The 23,691-nt window shown below is 39.5% G+C and overlaps 2 protein-coding genes across 2 annotated transcripts; one reads left to right on the top strand and one right to left on the bottom strand.

The window, feature by feature from the left end:
• Positions 1 to 123: 123 nt before the first annotated feature.
• Positions 124 to 3,880, top strand: snap29 (synaptosome associated protein 29). The gene is made up of 6 exons (XM_085368522.1): positions 124 to 177; positions 1,639 to 1,875; positions 2,015 to 2,208; positions 2,538 to 2,623; positions 2,708 to 2,812; positions 2,908 to 3,880. Exons 2-6 carry the CDS (start codon positions 1,639 to 1,641, stop codon positions 3,063 to 3,065), a joined length of 780 nt encoding a protein of 259 aa, XP_085224648.1. The 5' UTR covers positions 124 to 177; the 3' UTR covers positions 3,066 to 3,880.
• Positions 3,881 to 7,498: 3,618 nt separating this feature from the next.
• LOC146621521 (somatomedin-B and thrombospondin type-1 domain-containing protein) lies at positions 7,499 to 18,777 on the bottom strand. The gene is made up of 5 exons (XM_085368521.1): positions 18,528 to 18,777; positions 11,105 to 11,290; positions 10,571 to 10,661; positions 7,718 to 7,876; positions 7,499 to 7,604 (listed from the first exon to the last, which is right to left on the bottom strand). The coding sequence occupies exons 1-5, from the start codon at positions 18,775 to 18,777 to the stop codon at positions 7,499 to 7,501; spliced, it is 792 nt and encodes a 263-aa protein (XP_085224647.1).
• Between the last annotated feature and the right edge of the window lie 4,914 nt (positions 18,778 to 23,691).

The raw sequence follows: 23,691 nt of genomic DNA, 5'->3' as shown, positions 1-23,691 counted from the left end.
TTACAACCTGCGTGGGTTTTTATCAGTGAGTAACCCCAATATCGCCCTGGTGTGCGTTTCCTTTACGCAAGATCAGCTGTCGCGAAAGTGTGTGTGCAACGTCATCAAACGTGATAGGAAGAGTTCAGTCAGCTGATAGAGCAACAACATCGTCTGCCGCGGCTCCTGTGGTCAAAGGTTTGTCTGTTAAGTTAATCGTTACTGTGTCTTTTTTTATTATTTTACACTTTTAGACAGCATTTGTTCAATAAGAGAAAACTGCCTGTGGTGACTCTTGCGGATGTGGTCGTTTAGTTGACTGGCAGTTAAGCTAACGGTTGACTAGCAGACCAACACCCCGGCGATACATCAAACATTTCTTGACTTGCAATACTGTTTTATTTTTCTCCTCTTAATATAACACAGCAGGTATTGTTGCAGATGATTAATGTGAAATACGTTGACAAACCTAACTCTTGCTCGAATTACTTGTTGGACAACGTTGAAGTTAGCCGAAGCTAACACGCTGGAGCTTTCGTAATCGCACGAGTTCAGACAAGTTTCGAAATGAACAATTAACCTTCTTTTATCAACAAAAACGTACTGTTTTAATAAAACTAATTATTATCTAAATAGCAGATGTATTATGTTACGCATCGTTTAATTATTCAGCTATCCGATCCCAAAATATAATAAATAACGTTTCTTCCCGACGAGGTGCGATCTATCTATCGATCTATCCATTTTCCTCCGCCTATTCAGTTCATGGAATTCAACATGTTGTGCCAAAGAGTCTCCTATGTGTTAGCTCTGCATTTCTCCCTATGACTCCTGAGATGGGTTCCAGTCCACCGTATGACCCTGAATTGGATAACCAGAAGAAAATAGATGGAATGGCTAGATGTGTGTGCAGCTGATCTGCAGATGCCTGTCCTTAACTGAGCCTGGTTCTGCCGGAGGTCTCTTCCAGTAAAAATTGAGGGCAGGGGAGGGGAGGGGATCTCCTTTGGGTTATCTCTCTACTATTATAGGCTTTACCTTGCAATCCAAAGCACCTTGAGACAACTGTTGCTTTTGCGAATTTAGTTGAAGTCAAGATAAATAACACTCAGACTGTTTGAAGGATTTAATCAGTGAATAAGTGAACTTAAAAGATTATCAAGTTTTGGGAGACAATGTTTAAGAGGTGTAGTTGAGATGGTTTTGATATATGTGCAGAGGAGGGATATTAGATTCATTGGACAAAGCATGTTAAAGATGAAGCTGCCAGGCAAGAGGAAAAACAAGAAGACCATAGAGAAGATTCATAGATACAGCGAAGGAGGACATGCAGAGGGTTGGTGTGGCAGAAGAGGATGCCAGGGAGAGGGTCAGATTGTGGCAGATAATCTGTTTAGGGAACCCCTAAAGGGAGCAGCTGAAAAAAGCCAAAGATCATCAAGACTGGAACCAAATATATTATCTTTTATTAACCTGTTTATAGTTTGATTGTGTTCCAAGAAGTTGTTCCAGTTTTAAGCAATGTAAAATCCATTATTTACAGGTAACAAAAACTCCTTGTTGTGAAGAAAAGCTCATTCTTAAACTGCATGTAACTTGATGCTTGATGCTTATAGTCCTTTAGCTAAAATTACCAAAACATTTGTTTCTGCTCCACAGATGGCCTACCCTAAATCCCACAACCCGTTTGCAGATGATGATGATGATGAGGATTTCAAGCCTAAAAGTAGGGGGTTTGATGACGAGCCAAGTGACAGTGGGTTGAGTGAAGCAGAGAGGAGGCAGAGATGCCTCCAGCAGGAAGTGATGCGTACAGCGCAGTCTGCTGTGGATAGCAGTTACCGCTCACTTGGCCTCATCTATGAATCGGAGAAGATGGGTGTGGAAACTGCAGAGGTATCTTAAATGAATAAGGTTCACACTACTATACAAAGAATTGACACTGTCTGTGAAAAGGTCATAGTCAACAAAGAGTTATTTTTAAAGGCCCCGTCTTCCCATACCTCATCCTGAATTAGTCTCTTCTTGTCTGCAGGAGCTGATGCGACAGGGTGAGGCTATAAAGAGGGCAGACAAGATGCTGGATAACATGGATCAAGACCTGAAGACCAGTCAAAGGCACATTAACAGTATTAAGAGTGTGTGGGGCGGCCTTGTCAATTATTTTAAGGGAACGCCAGAGACAAAGCCACCACCTGAGCAGCCAAAGGCCTACAAGGCCAGTGAAGGGTAAGTTTGTTTTTATTCTCTGTGTCAGTGAGGTGTGGTAGCATCATCCAGTTTCATTTCTGCATGTTTGAACTCCTAAACAAATCAAGGAGTTCTGTGATTTAGAGGACTTTCAATATATTAAAGATTGATATGCTGTTATGTGTAGGGACAAGTTATCATATTTTACAACAAAGCATGAAAACAGTTACTCTGAATTTGTGTTAAAGTAATGTTCACTTCTTTTAGAAGTTCAGGTAATTCATTTTTATTTTTTACTTTCATGCGTACAACTTGTTATTGACCGTCTCTCCCAAAATGTTTGAACAATTCTTATCTGACTTTCTCAGATTACAGACTGCCTTGTCCAGCAGCAGAGAAAATGAAGATAAGTACCAAGCTAGCCACCCCAACCTAAGAAAACTGGATACAGGAGGTAAGTGCTGGAACAAGAACCTCAGCATTACGGTATCTTCCCACCACTTACTGGCTCTCACTATTTCTTACTTCATTGTTTTAGGATTTGGAGCTACTGCATCAATAGATGATGGCTCATCTCAACAGAATGGATACCCTAAGAACAGATACCTGAAGGAGGCTCACCACACTCTTGACAAAAATTTGGGTAGGGAAATTCTGCACTTATTTAGTTACATACCACGTTTTTTATATAAAGTTTGTCTGCTGTAATTGAACTGATGTCTTTTGTGAATGTCTTAGATGAGATGTGTGTAGGCTTGGGTAGACTGAAGAATCTTGGGCTTGGTCTGCAGTCTGAAATTGATGCTCAGGACGACTCCATTGATGCTCTGCTAAATAAAGTGGACAAAATGGATACAAAGATCCACAACACAAACCAACAGATGAAAAAACTGTAATAAACACTTGGATTCAACTCAAGGAAACCAAAACTGACCGCAGATCATCCTCTCACCTGGGCCTTCATTTTTTTTCTCCACCTCCTTCTTTTAAAGGAAAGACTATTCACTGCTTGTTTTGGATGTCACTGTCTGTCTCTTTCTGCACTGGAGTTGTTTATTTTCTCTGTTAAGTTTCTCTCAAACTCTATCTGAATGTATGTAGTTGAACTTTCATTGATTCCATTCTGTTTTTATTGATCACCTTAGGTGTTTAATTGGCTGTTGGTTTGCTCATCATTCGTGCTGAACAAACAAATTCTGTTACAAATGAGGAAATTAATTTTAATGATTAAATATTCACTTAAAGGAGAGTAACTGGATCATTTTTTTGTGTGACATTCATATGTCAGTGCTAACTGTGATTCCTAGGCCTGCCACGCCACAATTATATTAAAAAAAAAAAAAAAATACAAGCAAGCAGCTAGCCTAGCTCAAGTCACATTTGCCTTATGTGTAATTTGTATGTACAGTAGACTAGCTTTTGAAGCTGTGCCAAGTCCATGTCACCACTGGCACCGCTCACCATGTGAAGCTTCCCTCTGACATTTCTGAAATTTGTTTTTGAAGTTTATTCTTGTTTTTGAAGGATTTGATTAGCCTTATATAAATCCTGTGTATTTATGGTTATTCATTGAATGCTGCATTATTGGACAAATAATGTGAACAAGCTCATGTTAATATAAAAACTGTCACAGAAGGAATATAGCCCTTATACTACTTATTGTTGTATCTTCCATTTCTGACTAAAAGAACCACTTTTTTAAAGTAAAACACAACGCTATTCTACTAAGATGATTAAAAATATGGTTTTATGGTTATAATGTCTTATTTTTGCCATGTTTATCATTTGTTGTAATCAAGTCTGCATAGCCAATAAAGCGTATAGAACAAGTCTGAGATGTCCTGTACATTGTTTGTTACAAGTGAAGCAGGAAGCCCAAAGCACCACAGAGGGGCGCCACATTCCCAGGAATTAATTTCTCTAGATTTTTGGGTAGTATGTGTCTTACTTTTGCATGGGCTGATAGCAAGAGAGAGATTTGGTTTGTTTTTTTGTTTTTCAGATCAAAGAAAGGATTTTGTTAGCAATTTACATACAATTCACAAATATAGTTATTTGTTTCCGTTTTCCTAATTTTGTCATTTGAGGATGTGTGAGAGTTTGTTGTATGGCTGTGTACCACTTGTGTCGTGCTCAGCCGTCTATTCATTATCATTCCTCTGTGTTAGACCAGCTGCTCCTACAGAGGCACCAAGCATTTATTAGGATAACTACTAATTACAGTACATGCATCCTGAAACCACATGCAGGCTATATACAAAGAAACAGAGGTACCAGCTACCCAAGGGCCCCAAGCTGACACTCTGCGCACATGTAGTGCACACATACAAACCAGTAAACAAAGCAAATGGAAGTGCTAGGTAAATGTGGCATCATTAGCACAAGACATGGGGAAGAAATCAAGAAACAAGGCAAGGAAAACACTATGAAACTTTGCAATTAAATGGAATAAATATTTTTGCATGTGCAGGATGAAATGTTGAAACAAAGTTTTATTATCATCAGGGCAATGTCAAATGTGAAGTTAAGATGGTCGTGCAGTAGCAGAAGAAGGGGCCTCAGGCCAAGTCCAGCGATGCCACCAGTAAACGGAAGTCACCTTTGGGTTCTTTCCCTTTACGCCCTACGCTGGGGCCAGGAGGGCTTTGAACAGCTGTCTTGTCAAAAGTAAACAGTGGCCATGCTGTGACAAAAGCCACCAGTGCTGGAATGCCCCCCTTTTCAGTGGCTGTAATCCCAGAACACACTGCTGTCGGAGCCCATCAGGCACCGGGCCAGAGATGGGCCTTCCTGCCCTTTGCAAAGCAGGTTAGCAGCAGTGGCAGAGCAGCACAGGGGATGCACTGGTCAGGCAGACAGCACTGCCGCTGTTGTAGTACGAGAAAATAAAGAGTTGTGCTGACGAAGGGGAGTTTAGTAGTGAGCTAGGATGAGGAATCAGGGAGGAGAGCAGAGAAAGGGGGAGGAAGGCTGGAGAGATTGATGGAGGAGGTGAAGTTCAAGTACTTCTGACATGAAGTAGCCATGCACTAGTTTTTTTAAGGAATCGATGTGTTGGAGTCTGGTTGTTTCACATCATTGAGAGCCAAACCAGCCTGAGCTTTTGTACATAAAGATTTACCTGTACATATGATGGCACTCATAATATTGGTCATGTTATGAGCATTCACCCTTGTAACAGTGCTAATTCATGCTTAGGTGGAGGCTGGAGCCTATCTGAGCTTCTACAGCATAACAGGTCTATCACAGGACCTAACATGCATGTCTGGGGACTAGGAGGAAGTCAGAGTAACTGGACAAAATCCATGCAAGCAAAGGGAGACCAAGCAAACTCCACACAGAGGAAATGGTTACAAATAAAGTTAGAATTATGGGGAACAAAGAAGCCTCTGATAATGTGGTTTAATTGGTATTATTTATGTGACATATGGTTGGAAAAAAATTAAAAACTGCCAAGAGTGACAAAAAGCACAAGCTTTGTAAACATGAAGAGTTGCAGCCTTTCAGAGTGAATCTCAAGGTTCATCCATCCCAGCTGTCATAGGGCGAGTCTCAAGGTTCAAACATCCCTTTCTCCATATACACTTAACTAGTCTATATATCACCTAAATGAGGAGGCAAACTGGCTATCAGAATATGCAATCCGCAAAACCAAACCAAATACCAGTATGAAGATACTTTTACATATGACGTAAGCTGCCACATCTGTCATGTTTCGTCTACACATAATTACACATAGTATATATACATATACACAAAATTCCCAGAATTTACATGACAAGAACATACCCCAAATTTCAGTAGAGTGTAACAACAAAACATGATTATACACATTAGTTGTCATTTTGTTTGTCGTCATCCCGTTTACAGCCCACGCAAAAATGCCAAGAATGCCAGAAAATATGTTAATGGACATGTTTGCGTTGAAATGGTGTGAAATGCTGCTTGTAAACTCAGGAATATACTTATCAGTGTCATGCTGATGCTAGTAGTTACTGCACAGGGGAGAAGTCAGATATGTTGTAGGTGTGTAAAGGAAAACAGTGGCAAGGATTTGCAAACTGAATGCAATGATGCAGTGAAATCCACACATCAATAGAAATACAATAGAGGGAGATATGGCGGTATAGTTTTCTTTATTTCACTAATGGACAGTGTACAGAAAATGCTGTGCTGCACTTATAAAATTACCACATGGTTTATAATAAATAAACACACAAACACAGACATGGGGGATGTAAAGAGAAAGTAACAGGTTTCCATAACATGACTGCACCTGCCTTCTTCTTAACCCAACAGCAAAAGAGATGCAGGAATTTATGCTGTGTCGTTTAACTCAAGAAGGTAAAGCTGTAGTTAGTCTGTATTTTATTTGAGGGAAAACACAGAGTCAACAGAGACAACAAAAACAGAACTGAAAAAAGTAAAGGAACTGTAGGGAGCGCTGGGAGGAGATTCGGTTAATTAAAAATATAGGAGTTGGCTGTTCACGATATTTATCTTGGATCATACTCTTCTGATAAAACTCCCCCGTGAGCAGGGCGAGTAATCATGAAGCATTTTTTAAGTCTTGGACACAAGACAGACAGAACCACAGTGAATTCGCTTATATGGCTCTTTTTCCTCTCCAGCAATATTAAGTCTAAACAGATGTGATTGATCTCCGCTATGAGTCATGTTACTGAAAACATCTGTGACTGACCACCAGAAGAGGCAGACATGAATGAGACTTGAAATCTAAGCACCTGAGAATCAGTACCTGATATTCAACTTTGCCCTTTGGGATAAAAAAAGATACAACATCAAAATACTGAGCGAAGGATCCTAGTTTGGATATGACTTTGATGATCAGTTTTAGTATCTCCAAAACCACTGATGACTTAGGACTGTTTGGGGATAAATGACAGATGTCTGATGTTTACACTGTTGGATACAAATTATTGAAGCTATATAGACACATATACATTACATAAACCAATCATAAGTAGAAAATGTATAAAGCAAAATAATATATTTCTATATTTATACATTATGCATTAGAAAATGCACTTGTATTGATGGAGGTAGATAGCAAAGACTCAGAGGTAAAAAGGCAAATAGATGCTGTGCTTTAGAGGAGAATTACGTGGCTGTAAAATCAGACGTTAAATGCAAGAATTTATGTGTGCTTTAAGAGTTTATACAGTACAGAATATGAGGTGAAAGAAAAAAAGTGGCAGGATGCTGCTAATATCCTTGAGTTACCCATCCAGTAATCTGGATTGGAGGGTCTGGCTTGGCTGGCAGGGCTGTCCTGCACTTGGCAGGATGCTGAGAGTAGCGTGCCGCCTCAAACAAAGAGGAAAGAGTTGTCAGAACACTGGCAGCGCTCAGAAGAAAACTGTCGAATCCAGGAACCGTGACAGCCCGCGACTGAAGCTGCTGACCAGAAGGTCCTAAAGAACAGAGGAGCCCATCAGGCATGTAACAAATTCCTTTTAACTTAAGCTTGAGTTAGGAATGTAATGGATGAACATATCTTCAGTTATCTTTCAGTTAGCTTGTTTACCTGGTGCCCCTTACACCATCGCCTCCACAGCGATCTGACTTTGCCATGGCATCACTTTGACACTCCACACAGACAGCAGTCTCTCTCATCAGTCGAGCGGTCCACAGTTTGAGTCTACATGCCGCGCTAGCCTGTTTCACTTGCAGATGCACACAGTAACTGCAAGCAAGGGTAAAGAAAGGGAAAGAAGGTGTCAAAGTAGAAGACTCTGTTTACCTGCATTCATTATCAAGTCAAAAATATAATGCTCAAAGGCAAATAATATATTTGAGACTCAGAAACACATCAATGATCCAGTCAATCACATCATTCATGCTCACATATGAAACCAGAGCATTTCAAACAGAAAACACAGATGGAAAATGTTCAGATGAAGAAACAGGGGCATGTGCCAGTTTTAAGCTTTCCAGTTTCTGAAAAATATCCTGCTTTGTTTAAAGTTACACTAATGGTACAAACAAAGTATCTCTTCTTTGAATTAAGAGGTTTTACATATCAAGGCATAATAATCATCTGGTCCTTAGCTGGTCTTAAAATTAATTAAATACAACCTCAGGTGAATAAAATGTGACATATTACACTCTGTCTTTGTTTATTTAACAAAAATAAAAGCCAACATGCAGACGCACTGTGTGATAAACTTATAGCTTAACCCTTCACCCCAAGATCAGACTGTGCAATGCTCAGAGAAACTGCATCTCAGACTTTAAAGTTCTCAGTTAGAATGCTAAATGTTAAAACTCGTGACAATACAATCAGAAAAAGTCTGAAGAAATATGGATGGTTTGTAATGATTGACAGGGAAAAGCCTCTTCTCTCTAAAAGGAACGTGGCAGCATGGCTTAGTTTTGCAGAGTTGAGATGTTTTGCACATCTAAATGCAGCAAATCAGCACAAACACCTCATACCAACTCTCAAGATATTGCTGCTAAATATGCTTTCACAAGCTATAAAATCGTTGGGTGTGCTTATTTTTCACATTTTGCTTCTTCTTCTTTGTCTTTTCACTTGGTGCTTTTTAAATAAATAATGACATGGAGTAATATCTCATGCATTGCTGTTTATCTGACACTGTTTTATTCCCTGATACTTAAAAAATTAAAATTCAAAAAGGTGTACTTTACTTTTATCGTGACTGTATCTGGTGACCCAAGTTTAATACTTTAATTACTTAACAAAGTAAAAATTTGCTGATAAGTAACACAAGTGATTCACTTGTGTCTTGATCGCCTGGATTATCCCATCGTAATCACAGCTCAGTCTGCACAGTAAAAGGGACAAATAAAGCCTTGTTTTTCTGATAAATGGGTTAATTCCGCTATTTATTTTGCAGCTGATTCAGACAGGTGTGACAAAATATTACCCAAATTTGGGTGACTTGTCAAAGAAAACATGAAGTTTCCCTTTATTTCTTCCTCAGATTATTTCAGAAATATTTCAGAAAGTTGTAAATATGTATGAAATCCTTACTCTGTTTGCCTGTAAGACATAAAGTATATGTCTGCATGTCTGTAGTGGGATGTCTCTGCTTTGTTTCCTTAACTTTTCCACAGTGAAACCTTCTGTTAAATACTTGTTTTTTTTTTGACTAAAATTTCTGTCTTAAAAATTGCAGACAGATATTATTTTCTTTTGCTGAGCTTTTACAAGCTAAATCTGCATAACAGCCTTGTGTTATGGTCCATCCTCCCTTATTTTATAATGACCTTGTCTTAATGTCCAGTCTCTAATATCCACTAATATCCAGATTTAAATATACATCCAAAGACAACTGATCATCATTTCACTGTTATCGCTGTTAACCCTCACTTCTTCAATTAATTTCAAAGACACCACTATTAATATACCAGATGTCTGTGTGAAATTGCTCTTACTCTGTAAAATTCATGCTGAATCAATGCCATTTATGAGTAATGCACTCCCAGTCCCCTGATGTTTTGTTTCAGTCAAAACAAAAGTATCCAATGTCCATTTTAATTACTGAGAAAAGCTGTAAGCTGTCAGGAAGCCAGCTCAGATTTTTTCCCAGAGAACATAATGAGAAGATTTGTAATCAGCTTAGATCAAAGATCAAATTTATACAGCGAAGGCTTTTCTTTTTAAATTGATTACGTCTGACTTATCAGGAAAGGTCAGCTCCTGATGCAAATATTCAATGACAGAGTTCATGTTACACACCCAAAGTAATTTTGAGGACGTGCTTGCTATAGCAACCTCAGTCTTTGCCAGTATTCCCTAATCTTTTGGTGCTCAGAGTTGACCTTTAAATAAAGGAAAAACTGGGGGAAAATATGGTATGAACCTGTTGTGAAATCCACCAGCCTTGGAGTTAGCGGAAGCAAGGAAAATGTTGAATAAGTGCCTTTATTCTTGAGTGAGATGCATCTGAAAGTTTGCTGGCAAGAAAAGAAAGGCTACTGTTTGTATAATTACGGTGATGGTATGAACTCAAATATGCATATTAAATATTTAATCAAAGGTTCTACAGCAGTGCTGACTGACCTGCCAACTATTTTGCAATTCACAAAAAAAACTGTTTAAAGAAGTTCCAGCTATAATCAATGCTGAAAAAAATATTTCAGACACAACCAAAGCACTTGCAACTAAAATGTAGTTCAAGCTACTGAAAGTACATAAAAGATTTTATATTTTAATAAAATCTTTTATGTTATTTCTATGTAATAATTTCGCCAGACAAAGCCGTTAACCATGACTCACAGGCTAAAATAACTCAAGTAAATTACCAAACATTTAAAAAAGGGCATCTGTAATCACCTGCCACTGCCCCGACAAATCCTACACTAGAGACATGAAACAAAGCTGGTATCTTGCGGTTTGATATTAAGGACTTACCTGGCCTTCTCCTCCTTCATCAGCATGTGTGGTCTCCTCCAAGGGTCCTTGAAGTTCCTCTTGAAAGAATTAGGCAAGATTTTTGCGACTTCTGGAAGTCAGGTATAAGCACGGGCAGATGAGAATTAAAAAGAGGGCAAATAGGTCTAATAAGCTGTTGCATCCAGTAAAGATCATACTTATAAAGGCATCTACTGTTTAATCTGAGCAACTCAGCTCTAAGGTAAAGTGAGTTCAGCTTTCCTTGTAAGTTTTCAAAATGTTTTCCTGTCTTAAGGTTTTTTAATTACTTGGAAAAGTGCACAGCTGAAGACAGAATAGAAATATCCTTTATTATTCCTCAGTGGGGAAATTCAGTTGTTCCATCAGCAAAGTGACAGGCAGATGGAGCATGCAGACTCAAGATTTGTTTCTTACAGCAAAAGAAAGTTAACAGTTGTCCCAGATAATACCAAAGCGCTTGTTTAATTTGTAACAGTGCTAGTGAACTGAACTCTGTAACATACATAAATGCAGAAAAAGTCAGGCTGTCACCTTTCGCGGTGCTGCATATGGCGTTGTTTCCGAAGCATCCTCGACGTTGTTTGAGATCAGGACAGGGTGTACCTCCATTTCTAGGGGGAACAGATACTTGGCGACTCCTTTCCGTGCTACCAATTCCACATGAAGATGTGCATGATGACCAGGGACCCCATGATCCCACCACACAGTCAATGGCTGCTAGGGAATCAGAAAGCCATAGATTAGCTTAAGATTGCAGGAGTTAAATGGATTATAAAGTAATATTTCTTCATAGATTCTTCAGTGTTACTGGTTGTTTAATAAAGTTAGGGGATTCAAGGTGAGATTTACATTTATTTAAAAAGACTGAGGTGTTTAAGAAGAAAAATACCCTTCTTTCTGATATAGTAAAACAAGAGGTCTAATTATGAAAAAGAATTTATCTGTAGTCCAGAGGGAGCTGCAAACTTTCCCCTAATCTTTGCTGTCATGTACCATACAGCTTAAAGTGTAGCTGCAACAGATGCCCTGATATAGACTTTGATGCCAGTCCACTGAACATTTACTTGGGTAGGTAGGTGGCGAGTGACTGGGTCACTACCATGTACTTATTTCAGATCAGCCTAACCCCAGACTCAGGAAGTCTGCAACTGAGGTCAAATGTGGGGGGACCATTTAAATAAGAGGCTAATTTTGCATCCTGTTCTCTCTGGTTTCCCTCTACCCCACACTTACACGCAAACACACACACGGACGCCCGTGAACTCAGCACGCCACATAAACACAGCAGTTTTAGTAATCATACTTCCTGTTCAGTAGGCTGATTTAGTTAATTACATCAAGCAAAGAGGAAGCTGTATCACTTAGATGACTGCCTTGATCAAAGCCCCAAAACTCCAGCAGTAATCAAGAGCTTTTCAGCACAGAGATTAAATAGGAGCAGACATTTTAATAGTCTTGTTTTTACAAGGAAGGGCATACTTCACAAACACATAAACAAATCAGGTAAGTTCAACACAACAGTGAACAGCTGTAAGCATGTATACACCATAATATTTTTAGAAAGCCTGACATTTGTGGTTTAGAGCTTTTTCTGTTTTCATCCTTTAAAATAAAAGTTTGCGACAATAAGAGCAGGTGCACCCAGCTTGAAGCTTGTAGACGTTGGTGGTGAAATTACAGGGAATGGGCGGATAAATATACCATAACTGAATCTAATCCTCCCTCTTCATTTAATCTCCCTTACACTGTCTTTATAATAGACACTCACCCCACTATACAATGTCGTGAGTGAATAATTATGTGTGTGAACATGAGACAGAGAGAGAGAGAGAGGGAGAGAGTGCTTTCAAGATGCCGCCTGTTTGGTTCATTCCCATGGTCCTGTTGGGGGTTCGGAGAGGGGGGGGGGGGGGGGGGGGGCAGCTGCCTCAGTGACACAGCCGATCCACAAAGCCACAGTGGAATCTCTGCATTCCTGCACATTAGTGCTGCCCACCTGACACTCGCCTTTCCCAGATCACCACACACAGCAAACAATTTCTGTCTGATAAATCATCCTACTTAAACCTCTTCTATCCTTTCCCTAAAATACACAGGCATGCTCATTTGCCTCTGTAAACGTGATGAGATACATGCACTTTCTTGAAAGATTACTCAGGGTGGGATGGCATTAGACACTACAACCGTATCAGCTTCCTACCCTTGCCTCCTCCACCTCTTCTTATCCTTGCTCCTGTCTTCTTGCCTTTCCTTCCCGCTGCTACATCCTCTGACGTTCACGGGCAGCTTTCATGCCGCTGTTTTCCTTTCTCATGGTGGGAAAAACACAAGCAAGGAGTCCAGTTGAGGTATTTGCTTCATAGCAGAGCGTGCAGTGAAATCAATAGGGTTGGCTAGTTCCCACACCCGGAGGAGAAACAGCTATTATCCCTGTGATCGACACCGACATACACATAAGCAGGACTAAGGCCCTGTCTGGGAGTCTCAGCCATTTGGGCTGATTTGCCAGAGGTCAGAAGGCAATTACCAAGCTGTGGTGGTCCCTCAGTCTGCTTCTGGCACAACCAGTGCAACAATTCCACCACCCACATGTCAACCCTGCTGACAGTCTGACAGCCTAACCCACATAGTCACTCTTGTCCCCTGTTTGCATTGTTAATGAGAAAGTCTTCAGTTCGAAAGCTTGCCACCACCTCTGACCTCTGACCCCAATACAGGAAACAAATGGCACTTGTTCCCAGCATGTTCAGCTTTTGTCTTTTGGAAAAGCTGATATTTTTAACAGAGTTTCTGAGATAGATTTTAGATGTGCGTTTTCTTATTTTTGGAGAGCAATTTAACTGCATTATTCTGTCCAGGTTAAATCTATTTTTGTAATTTAACTAATGATATTTCTCTATTTTCTGTTTTCATCAAGATTATTTTCACCAGTTTACCGTAAGTGTCATTAATATGGAAAACAGGGAAGTCGTCCGTTTCAGTGAACCAGCAGCACCACAGTACAAATCTGGTTGCTGTCAAAGTTTAAAGTGAAAGGACTTTGCTTGTCTATGACTAATTTTTCAGGCAGCAGGCAAAGCCTCAGACAGCATTAAACTAAACAGAACCAATGACCAATGATCCAACATAAGCACTTTTATCTCTCAACTTCTGCCAAACTCCAGTCACTCTTGTTTCAGTGGGATAATAGCCTTTTGGGATGGCATTCCTTTGCCTTTCCTTTTATTCTCCTTGAATTCTACCTCCATTTTAGGGTCTCAGACCTGCCTGCCCAATTTGCTTTATCTTCCACTCCTTTGATTACGTTGTCCCCCACTCTCCCTTGTTCTTCCCCCCCATCTGTCTCCTTTTTTTGGTTCTGAGCTTCACTCACTCACCCACCCCCTCCCTTTCCTTCCAGCCCCATCTCTTCTCTGATGAGACCCAGATGTCCAGCTGCTCTGGAGGACCACTGCACCTCAAAGCCTCCACGGTCACCCTCCCTTCCCTGTCTGGGCCTTGGTCCCATCAGACAAGCCTTATAATCTTCACCAAAACAGGAACCTCAAGCCTGTTAATAGGAGTTGAGAAGACTGGACTGAGCCCTAATAGCAGGTGAATGTTTCCTATATACAAGCAGGAAGGGCGGCCATCTGCTGCAAATGGCTGGGGTTGAGGGGAGAAAGACAGGACAAAGACATGCTGTGGAAAAGAGCCAGAGATTAATAATATCTAATGCTTAAATGCAGGAACTTGTATAAACACATAGTGTGTGAAAAAAAAGGTAAGTGAAGAAGAAAAACTATAACAAGAAAGAAAAAGAAGAATTACAGTTAGAGGCTTCACAGATAAGGCGATCTTTGTCTGTCTGTGAAACACGATTAAATTTTTCCTTTCAGGAATGGAAGCATTAACAAAGTTGAGTAGATTACTCGTGTAGTTGCTTCAACTGAGCTTCGGATTTGACATACGCTAAAAAAAATGGAAGTGCTGACAAAAAATAAAGATTATCTTTGTATTTTTCGTCAAACAAAAAGGTTCTCTGTGTGAAAATGCTCACTATTTGCTCACCAACACCATTAGTCTGACAAAAACCTTGAAGCTGCAGAGGAAAGAAGTCTAGAAAAAGGGAATAATGTACTGAAATTACCTTGACCTTTACCTGATGATAGGTGGACAGAGTCAAACACAGCAATCAAACACTACAGACAGCCAAGGCAGGAGTTTCCCTTTGCAAGCCCCCTTCGATTTAGTGATATGCATATGCACCTTCATTTGTGCGTACAGTAAGTGAGTGAAAACTGTTAATGCCCTTCAAGCTCAGCAGTGTTTTCCTGTCAAGAAGAAACCAGATGCTGCACATCAGATTTGCAAAATGTAGCATGTGAGTGCCAAGAGGTGTTTAACATATTTGTCCCAAAAAAAAAAAAAAATCCAACAGCTGGCCTGTTTAGTCTTCATTATGTAAAGACATTCCCTACTAGCAGAACAGAGAACATGTGGGATGCAAGGAAGAAAAAGAGGGAGTGAACTTAGGTGGAACGAGGGAAACATTGTGGCATGACAACATACTGCACAGTGCCCTAGAGAAAATAAAGAGAAACAGAGAGGAGAGAGAGAGATGAATGATGAGCAAAAGTCTCATGTACCAAATGCAGAGGCTTTAATGTATTTTCCTGTTAGGGTGAGAACCACCAGAGGCTGCAGTAGAAGAGAGAAGCTGCCCCTTCTTGCTTCATACTGCCCCAAATGATCTCTAGAGTCAATGAAGAGGAATGGGAGCTTATCGTAATGGGAACCATAGAGTTAAGATTGAAACTGGTGTATGAAAATCACTTCTATAACAGGAGACAACATCAAAGTCCTTCTGGAAGCAAGTGTTACCACGCTTCAACCATCCTTTAATGCCTCTGAGACCTTATTTGGCAGTTGTTTGGGGGCATTATCCAGTTTAATTTCATACATGAATGGAATAAACAGAGAAATCTGACAAAACCAACTTAAAAGGTGTGCTGATTTTGACCAATACAAAGTATGTCTTTAAAAACTCATTTCCTCCTGGTAGTTAAATATCTATCACAATCTTTGCCAATGCAAAAACCTTTCAAAGATTTCAAATAAAGATTTGGCACGTCTCTATAAAATATAAGCAAATTTTCTGAGGTGCTGATGCCAGAAGCAAAAGCTCATTGTTCCTTGGTTCTTAATCTTACTGTGAGATGTTTTCCTTTCAGATAAACATTAATTAGTGAGAGGTTTAAACTTTTACTTTTGTTTGTGGCTAGAATAATAAAAAAAATGGTGGCCAACAGCTCGACCTGCTAAACCAGCCAAAAGATGCCTACAAGTAGTTTTTGCTGTGAGGTGTACATTTGGAAATTAATAGCCTGCAACTACTGAAGTTATATAAGCCAGACTGATGACCAAAACATGAAGTTCATAAAATAGAAAAATCATGTCAGCTTGCTATATGTTATAACAAGTTGATTTTGCTCAATCATTACTTTAACTTGTACAGTGTCCTTCTGTGTTTACACACAGTTCACACTCCTGTCAAATCCTTCATTTTAACAACATCTCTGAGTGTTTATATCCATGTTTTTTTCTGTGTCTGCTCTGATGTCACCCACTCAAAGCACTGTGTTGAGCTCCAGCAAACAGGAGGTAATTACAGCCTCCAATAGTGTCACACACAAACTGCTTGATGTGTTGCAGAGCTTCAGGATCAACTCTGAGTGTTAAGTGGGTGAGGACATATCAGGGGGCTAGGATGGAGCAGAGCCAAGCCTGACGATAAATGCTGTGTTTTTACTGTAAAGATTTTCAGATTGCATACAAAATGTTTATTGATCCATGTGGGTTCGTTCTTATGTTCAGACTGTGAAATAAAAATTAAAAAAAACTGCACAGGGCAGCTGTGAGCTGTGATAAGAGCTGAGATAAGAGGCTGTTACAATGATGGCTCCACACTAACCTGAGCTCATTTCCTGTTAACATTCAGCTTGTCAGACACATGGATCTGGTTTGTGAATGGCAAAATGATGTTTCTGAATGGCAATCTAGCTGATTGTTAAATTAAAAAGAAATCTGGGTCTGTTCACAAAGTGTTGCTTCCTCCCTTGCTTTCAAAAAGTCACATCTCTGGTTTTACAAACACTGTAGAGTTTATTTATTTAGTTAAAAAAAATCCACTTTCTAATGTTTCCATAACAATAAAAACAGCTTGGCATTGAGAGCAAAGCCAAAAGAAAAACTCATGTGTATGTTAATCTTAACTCTTTCATGTGCAATTTAAAGTAATATACTGATGTTTATGAATACTTTAGCTTATCTACCCCCATTTCAATTTCAGTCCAACATTTCCACCACACTGCAGTAAAGGACCACATCACTACAACAGTACTGTAAACAAAATAAAAGCAGACATGGCACTTACTGAGATGAATTGCTTCACTTGAGCATATTTAAAGACAAACAAACTCAAGTCTAATTCAGCCTAAATTTACAGAAACTCAATTGTTTAATTTAAAGTAAAGAATCCTGAAAATGCAAAAATGGCTTAAACCTAATGATGCAAAAGGACTAAAGATGCAATAGGGTAAATCAAAAAAGGAGAATTTTTTTTTAAGTAGAAGAAAAAAACCTCCCAATGTTTGGAAATAAGCAGTCCTCTCTTTTCTAAGCCCCTCCCACGTAACTAGAACCAGCAGGTGGCTGAAAAGGGGAGTTAATACTGACCTTTGGTTTCGCAATGCATTCAAAATTCTTCTCTCTACTTGTTTACTAATATGTCTTCATTCCTGAATAATCCTCTTCATCCTTCATGCTACTTTATGCCACCAGCCTGATCTGTTTTAAAGACATTGAGTGAAGTCTCCTGTCATGGCCTAGCTTTTCTAAAGCCTGACAATACAGCAAAGATGAAATGCTGGATCCTTATTCCATTTTAGATCCCTTGTATTACCATATGCTCCTTAGCTGAGCTTTAACCTGTACAAAAACTAGTGTAGCTCTGATAACGGCAGTATTACAGCTAAAATTGATTAGCAGGTGTTTATGGGCTCTTTATAGTAAACAGTGAGGTCTAATGAAGTGTATTACAACTGTCCTTGTGTTAGTTGTGTACACAGTTTTAAGTTAGTGATTGAAGTCTGGATGGGGCAGCCTATTCACATCACAGAACAGATAAAATACTCAAACCAGCTTGTATATAATAGTGGGATTGCTCCACAGTTTAAAAGCTCTTTTCCCTTTAGGACTGACCCCTCAAGTGTGCTTAAGAGGGTCACATTCTCAGGGTATTTATGCCAGAGAAATCTCTTTGTGAACTTGAGTAGTGCCAAATACTTCACTATAAGAGTTGCTTTTGTTACAGGTCAGAGTGTTTCCTGTCTGTCACATCTAAGACATAGCTCCACTGTAATTCTGACCATCTTTGGCAGTCTGTTTCCATGGTGTCTGTTCCCTCCATATATAGCAAAAGCCTGGTTGATGATGGGGGGTTGCCCACAAATACGTTTTAAGGAATAAGCAAATGAGTGTTTCTAATTTAAGGTCATTTTTCTGGCTTTAAGACGAAACTAATGTTGTTATGGTCTCTCAGACCACTTAATGTCCAGGCTGTGCAATGTGAAGCTGTGATGTGAAGGTCATGAGTCGAAGCTACAAATGTAAAACCACACAAGGCAGACAGTAGTAACCTCTCGCTGGTCACTTAAAACAAAGAGCCATATTGGGCATATTAAAAACAGCTACGTGTAGTATGTCTCACTCCCTACGTGTCACCTCAGTGGCAGCCATCCCTCCCCAAAACTAAACAACAATGAACAGCAGCAGTCATTGGATAGGATTCAAAACATATATACACTACATACCTTATTTCTTCCTCGCTCTTTGAGCTTTCAAACTTCAAATAGACAAAACTGCTGTTATCTGATATCAAATGTCAGCGAGCTCAACAGAGCAAACAACTCACCAGATATTTGGCAAACGCTCTGATAGTCCTCGCAACAGTCTCTTGTTTTCTGACAGTAGGTATCGCAGTAACACACTGTTTTCCTCCTGGAGTACTCAAAACATTCGTTGTTCCGGCCGGTGCAGCAGTTTGGGCTCTCTCGCTCCCTGCAGCCTGCTTCAGCCTGTGGAACAAATTCTCCGCAGAAAAATGCCAAAAATCCCCAAACGACAAAGCCAAGACGCGCTGAGCTCCATCCATACGCTCCCATGACGGAAATCTTTCTGGGACCACTTGCTCCACACACGCTGTTGCTGCTCTGTGCTGTTGTTGCCTTTTTAAAAAATAATAATAATAATCAAATAATGTTATTAAGGTGAAATTTGTATTTTCTATATAAAATCCAAGTGCAGCATGGTCCTGCTTGTGCAGAAAACGAGGTATCTTCTGTGTAAACGCCTGGACGAACAAGTGACGCGTAAAATTTAAGTGGAGTCGTGCGCGCTCACTAACTCCTCTTTTAGTGAGCAGGACACCGCCCCCAAGCTACTGTTCGGTACTTACAGACTTACAGCACCAACCTTGCGCTCTCTCTCTAGCTTGTGTGTGAGGTTTCAGATACATAAATAAATATATGAGTTTCAAAATATTTTGGCCCTCTGCTGCTGCCAAGATTACAGTGGAAAAGTAAAATAAGCCTCAACGAGGGCCTGTATAAGGTCTGGAATCAGACACATTTCAATAAAACAGCTGCATACACCTGAAATGAAAAATGCATGCTACGCGATTTCTGTTGCAGTGAGTGTAAATATTGTGTAACAGGTTTTTGTCCATATCAGCTCTTCCGATCACAAAATCGAATTCAGCACCACGGACAGCGGCCTGGTCATTTTAATGTTACGTTAAAACTAAACGAAAGAGAAATCAACATTCAGTCTGCAGCCACCGTGGAATTTGACGAGGTCCTTTTGAGCCGCAGCAACAAAATAATGTCCACTCATGCCGAAGAACTAAGTGCATCCATCCCGCTGAGAGAAAGTCTGGAGAACAATGAAATTACTTTCTCTTCACTGGCTCTGGCTGGAGAAAAACAGCCATGGCGGATACTGTAAAAGCACAAATGCAAAGACAATAGCTTTCCTCCACTTTAGTTACGGTCACAAACGTATAGAAAATGCTGGATCTGCAACTCTTTGTCCTGCTTTTGAATCCAGCGGTATCTGATGTACAAATCTGTATGAAGTATTCTAAGGAGTTGCGAGTCCTTTTTGGAGCTTTGTTAATTATTCAAGCTCCATGTTCTAAAATTGCTTGTTTTAATGCATTGCTTTATAACCATGAAAAGATTCAAACATGTTTGCCCTCGAGAAATATTTAAGTAAAAAGTTGTGTGGGGGGCTGGGGTTAGGGGGGCAGTAGAGTGAGACATAAACTTGCGCTAATTCTTTGGAAATGTTTTTCATTAAACATACTCAGTTCGTTTAACCGCCTACAAGCTGCAAGTTGGCAACACAATCAAGCTACTCTCAAGAAACAATTTTTTTTTATTGTTTATTGCTCGTTGCCGAGCAGCAGAAAGGGAGAAGAAGAGGAAGACAGCGTTATGATGCCGCTCCTCATAAAGCCCTATTGTGCGCACTCGAAGGGGCTGGGAGGGGGGGAGGAGGGGGCGTTCTCGTCGGTGAAGTGTGTACGCGTGTTTGATAAACAGCGCCCCCTAGTGCTTAAAGCAGATGAAATGTGTAGTATACAGTACTTCAGTTCATTTCCTTTGAACTATATTCATGTATAATCACCAACTTGAATAATCTGTTTTTGTGATAAAGGTGCAAAGTTTAGTTTCTGTCAGGAAAAACAGCATTTGGCTGTCAATGTTTGTTTTAGGTTTGTTTTTGTTTTTTGTTTGTTTCTTTGTTGCCCTGAGAAAGAAATCAAATATCCACTGTGATTGAAAATGAGTGTGAATCTGTGTGGAGGCCATAAATGCAGGATGTGTAAGATAAACGTATACAATGATGAGAATGAATTACAGTAGAAACAGGAGAAAAAGAATTAATAAAATCAGAGAAAAATGTTTTTAGATCCTGAAATTAGGATAGCATTTAAAAGAAAAAAGAAAAAGGAAAAAGAAGGGAAAAACCAAAAAAAACATGAGACAGAAAATATCACAAGACTGCACAAATGACACAGGCTGTGTGTGAGAGAGAGACACATGAAACAAAACTAATCTTCAAAGTAACACAGGGAATAAACCAAAGACAAATACTAAACAGGGAGATCAGAAGGATCACAGTAGACATGAAAGAAACAGAGGAACAGTCATTAACAAGACATGAGAGAGAGAAAACTATCAGTAGACTAGTCATAAGGTAAAACCAGGAATCACAGACTCAAAAGCACATAAACTAACACTCACTCACAAAATACTGGAATAATAAAATAATAGTAGGTTTAACCTTGTTTTCTCAAGGTTAAAGAAACAAACAACTTAAAATTCTAACATAATAACAGAACTGAAACAAAAACCTAAAGTGAAGTTATTCACAAAATTTTCAAATCCCAGAAACACAAAACCCCAGGACCATGACAACGAGCCCAGAATTGGATTGTACATCACATTTGTTTAAAGTCAGCATTTCACACGTGCTCCTCTATTACCGTAAAATTGTGAGTGTAAAGGAATATCCTCAAGATGTTTGCACACAGTATGCATTCCTTCCACCTACTGATACTGAACAACATCTCTGGAGACGCTGTTATCACACTCCAAGGAGACCTTCGGTGTTTGCGCACACCAGTTCCTAGGCCTTTCTAATGTCACCCACTAAAAGCTCTTTGTTGAGTTTCAGCTAAGATGAGTTAATTACAGAGTGAGACAGAACATTTACAAACACCTTGATGTGCTGAAGGACTGCAGGATCTGGATCAAGTGATGTCCGGGAGTAAAGCGTGTGAGAAAATGTCAGGGTGCTTCGATGGAACTGAGCCAAGCCACAAGAATCTTTATACTGTAAAGATGTTGAGGTTGCACAAGGGGGAAGTCAAGGAATTATATCACAAACATCACAAACGCAACATTATGACCCAATTAATGGATTTATTACAGTACTGCATTAGATAGCTTCAAGTTTAGCTGGACTCTCCCAAAGAAGAAGAATTCCCCACAGTGAGTACTTTTTTTTTTTTACTTTGTTGCTTGAGTTTTACTTATGAGTCCTTCTACTTCCTCATTCAAACTAAAAATTTCAAGTCATCTTCTGCAGAGAGCTGTGCATACCTGAACCAGTGTTTTGAATAATGCGTGAGAGAGAGAGTGACGAAATGAGTAAGAAAGAGAGAGAGAGAAAGCATGGATAGTTACAGTTCACTGTACAGGCACAAGAGCCAAAACTAGAAGAACGAGTTCCTTGTTCGATTCCTCCCCTACCTGCCTGCCCCCCCCCCCTTTGTCCTGATGTTATCTGCAGTGAGGAAAAGGGCAGAATAACAGTTAACGAGTGAGGAGGGCAACAAAAACAACCAGACTGCATGCTTCAATGTTTCAGATGTTTATTTTGATTTGTTTTCAAATCCCCCTACAACAAACAACTTTACATTAAAGCACAGACATTAAGTAAGGGACATTTATTGCACAAGCTTCATCAACATGACCCACACACACACGCACACAAACACACAATTCCATATACACAGCATTGGAATACACTGATTTATTATCACAGTATAATGTTCTCTTGGTTGTCTGGCAGTGGTGAACATGAGTACTTTGTCTGGCTGCGCAGAAAATACAGAATAATAATAATAATATTTTCATGAATATTAAATAAAAGACAATTTTGAGAATTACAATACTCGAACAGTGGTAACAACTAGAACAAGCAGACCCCTTGTTGTTATTATAAAAACATGTCCGGACCACACAGTTTTCTTGTATGATGATTAAAGAGCAGGTTAATTAAACATGAAATAAGCTATTGTCACACCTAAAAGGACAGAACAGGGTGAATGCCAGTCAAAAAACAACATTCGTGAGTGTTTACAGAAACGTTAAAAATTAGGGTTTCTGGATTTGATGGCATGATGTTGGTTATGTAAACGTTAACTGTTTTAACCACCACAGAAATTACTGTCACCCTGGTGAAGCTGGATAATGCATGAGGATACTGGTCAAGATGTTTTCGCCAACAAACACACCCGCAAAAGGCACATGGAGTTCAACTTTGAATGAAACATGGCACTGAAACAGAATGACGCTGGAAACTGAACAAACTGATTTCCAACAATCATCCAAAAATTTGTATAAGAAACAATTACTGCCCAGAAAAAAAAAAGTCACCACCTGGAATGAAGCAAATAGTTAGCATCCTTCCATTGGACAGATAGTGAAGTTTCAGATGGCAATAGATTGAACCCTAATTGATGCAGTGAGTAATTTCTCTTTCTTAAAGAATCGTGTGATATCCTGTGGTCGTGAACTTGATTTAATGCCACTTCAGGAGGATAACAATTTAACTCTGGAGCATTGTAAAAAATAAATAAATAAAAGGCATTTCGTCTGATGAGGTCCCTGTTCCAGAGTCATTGGTGCACTGGGGTAAGAAAAGAGGCGGATGAAGTGATGCATACATCATGGCGAATGCCTCGCACGGGGGCAGTGTTATGATCTGAGCAGTTTGAGTTTCAGCAGCATTACTTGCCCAAATAATGACGTCAGCACATGACCTGAACATCCTCCAGGTTTTTTCAGTAATGTTTGTTTCTTTCCTGATAGCACGGTCAGATTCCAAGATGACAATGCCAGGATTTGTCAGGCTCATATTGTGAAAGAGCAGGTCAGGGAACACAAATCATTGTTTTCACACATGACTTGGCCGCAGACTCATTGAGAATCTTTGTGATGTTCACAGTGGCCTGACACTGCTATCATCAAGATCCTGGCAAAAAAAAATTAAAAATTAAACCAACCCTGGATAGAAATAAATGCTGTGATATTCCATAAGCTTATCAAAACCATGCCCTGATGATTGCATGCTGTTATCAAAGCTAAAGCCGGTCCAATAAAATATTAGAATTTGTAATTTTTTTTATTTATTTATTTTTTTTAATTTGGCCGAGCAGTGTATTTAGCAGGAAAAAATAAATAAATAAAATAAAAAGTAAAACTGTATCTAATGTAAACAGAACA

The sequence above is a fragment of the Diplotaxodon limnothrissa genome, linkage group LG12, assembly GCF_057381915.1.
Source record: "Diplotaxodon limnothrissa isolate DT_005_m linkage group LG12, D_limnothrissa_male_GT1.1, whole genome shotgun sequence".
Classification (NCBI taxonomy): Eukaryota; Metazoa; Chordata; class Actinopteri; order Cichliformes; family Cichlidae; genus Diplotaxodon; species Diplotaxodon limnothrissa.
This window is presented reverse-complemented; position numbering and strand designations above follow the sequence as displayed.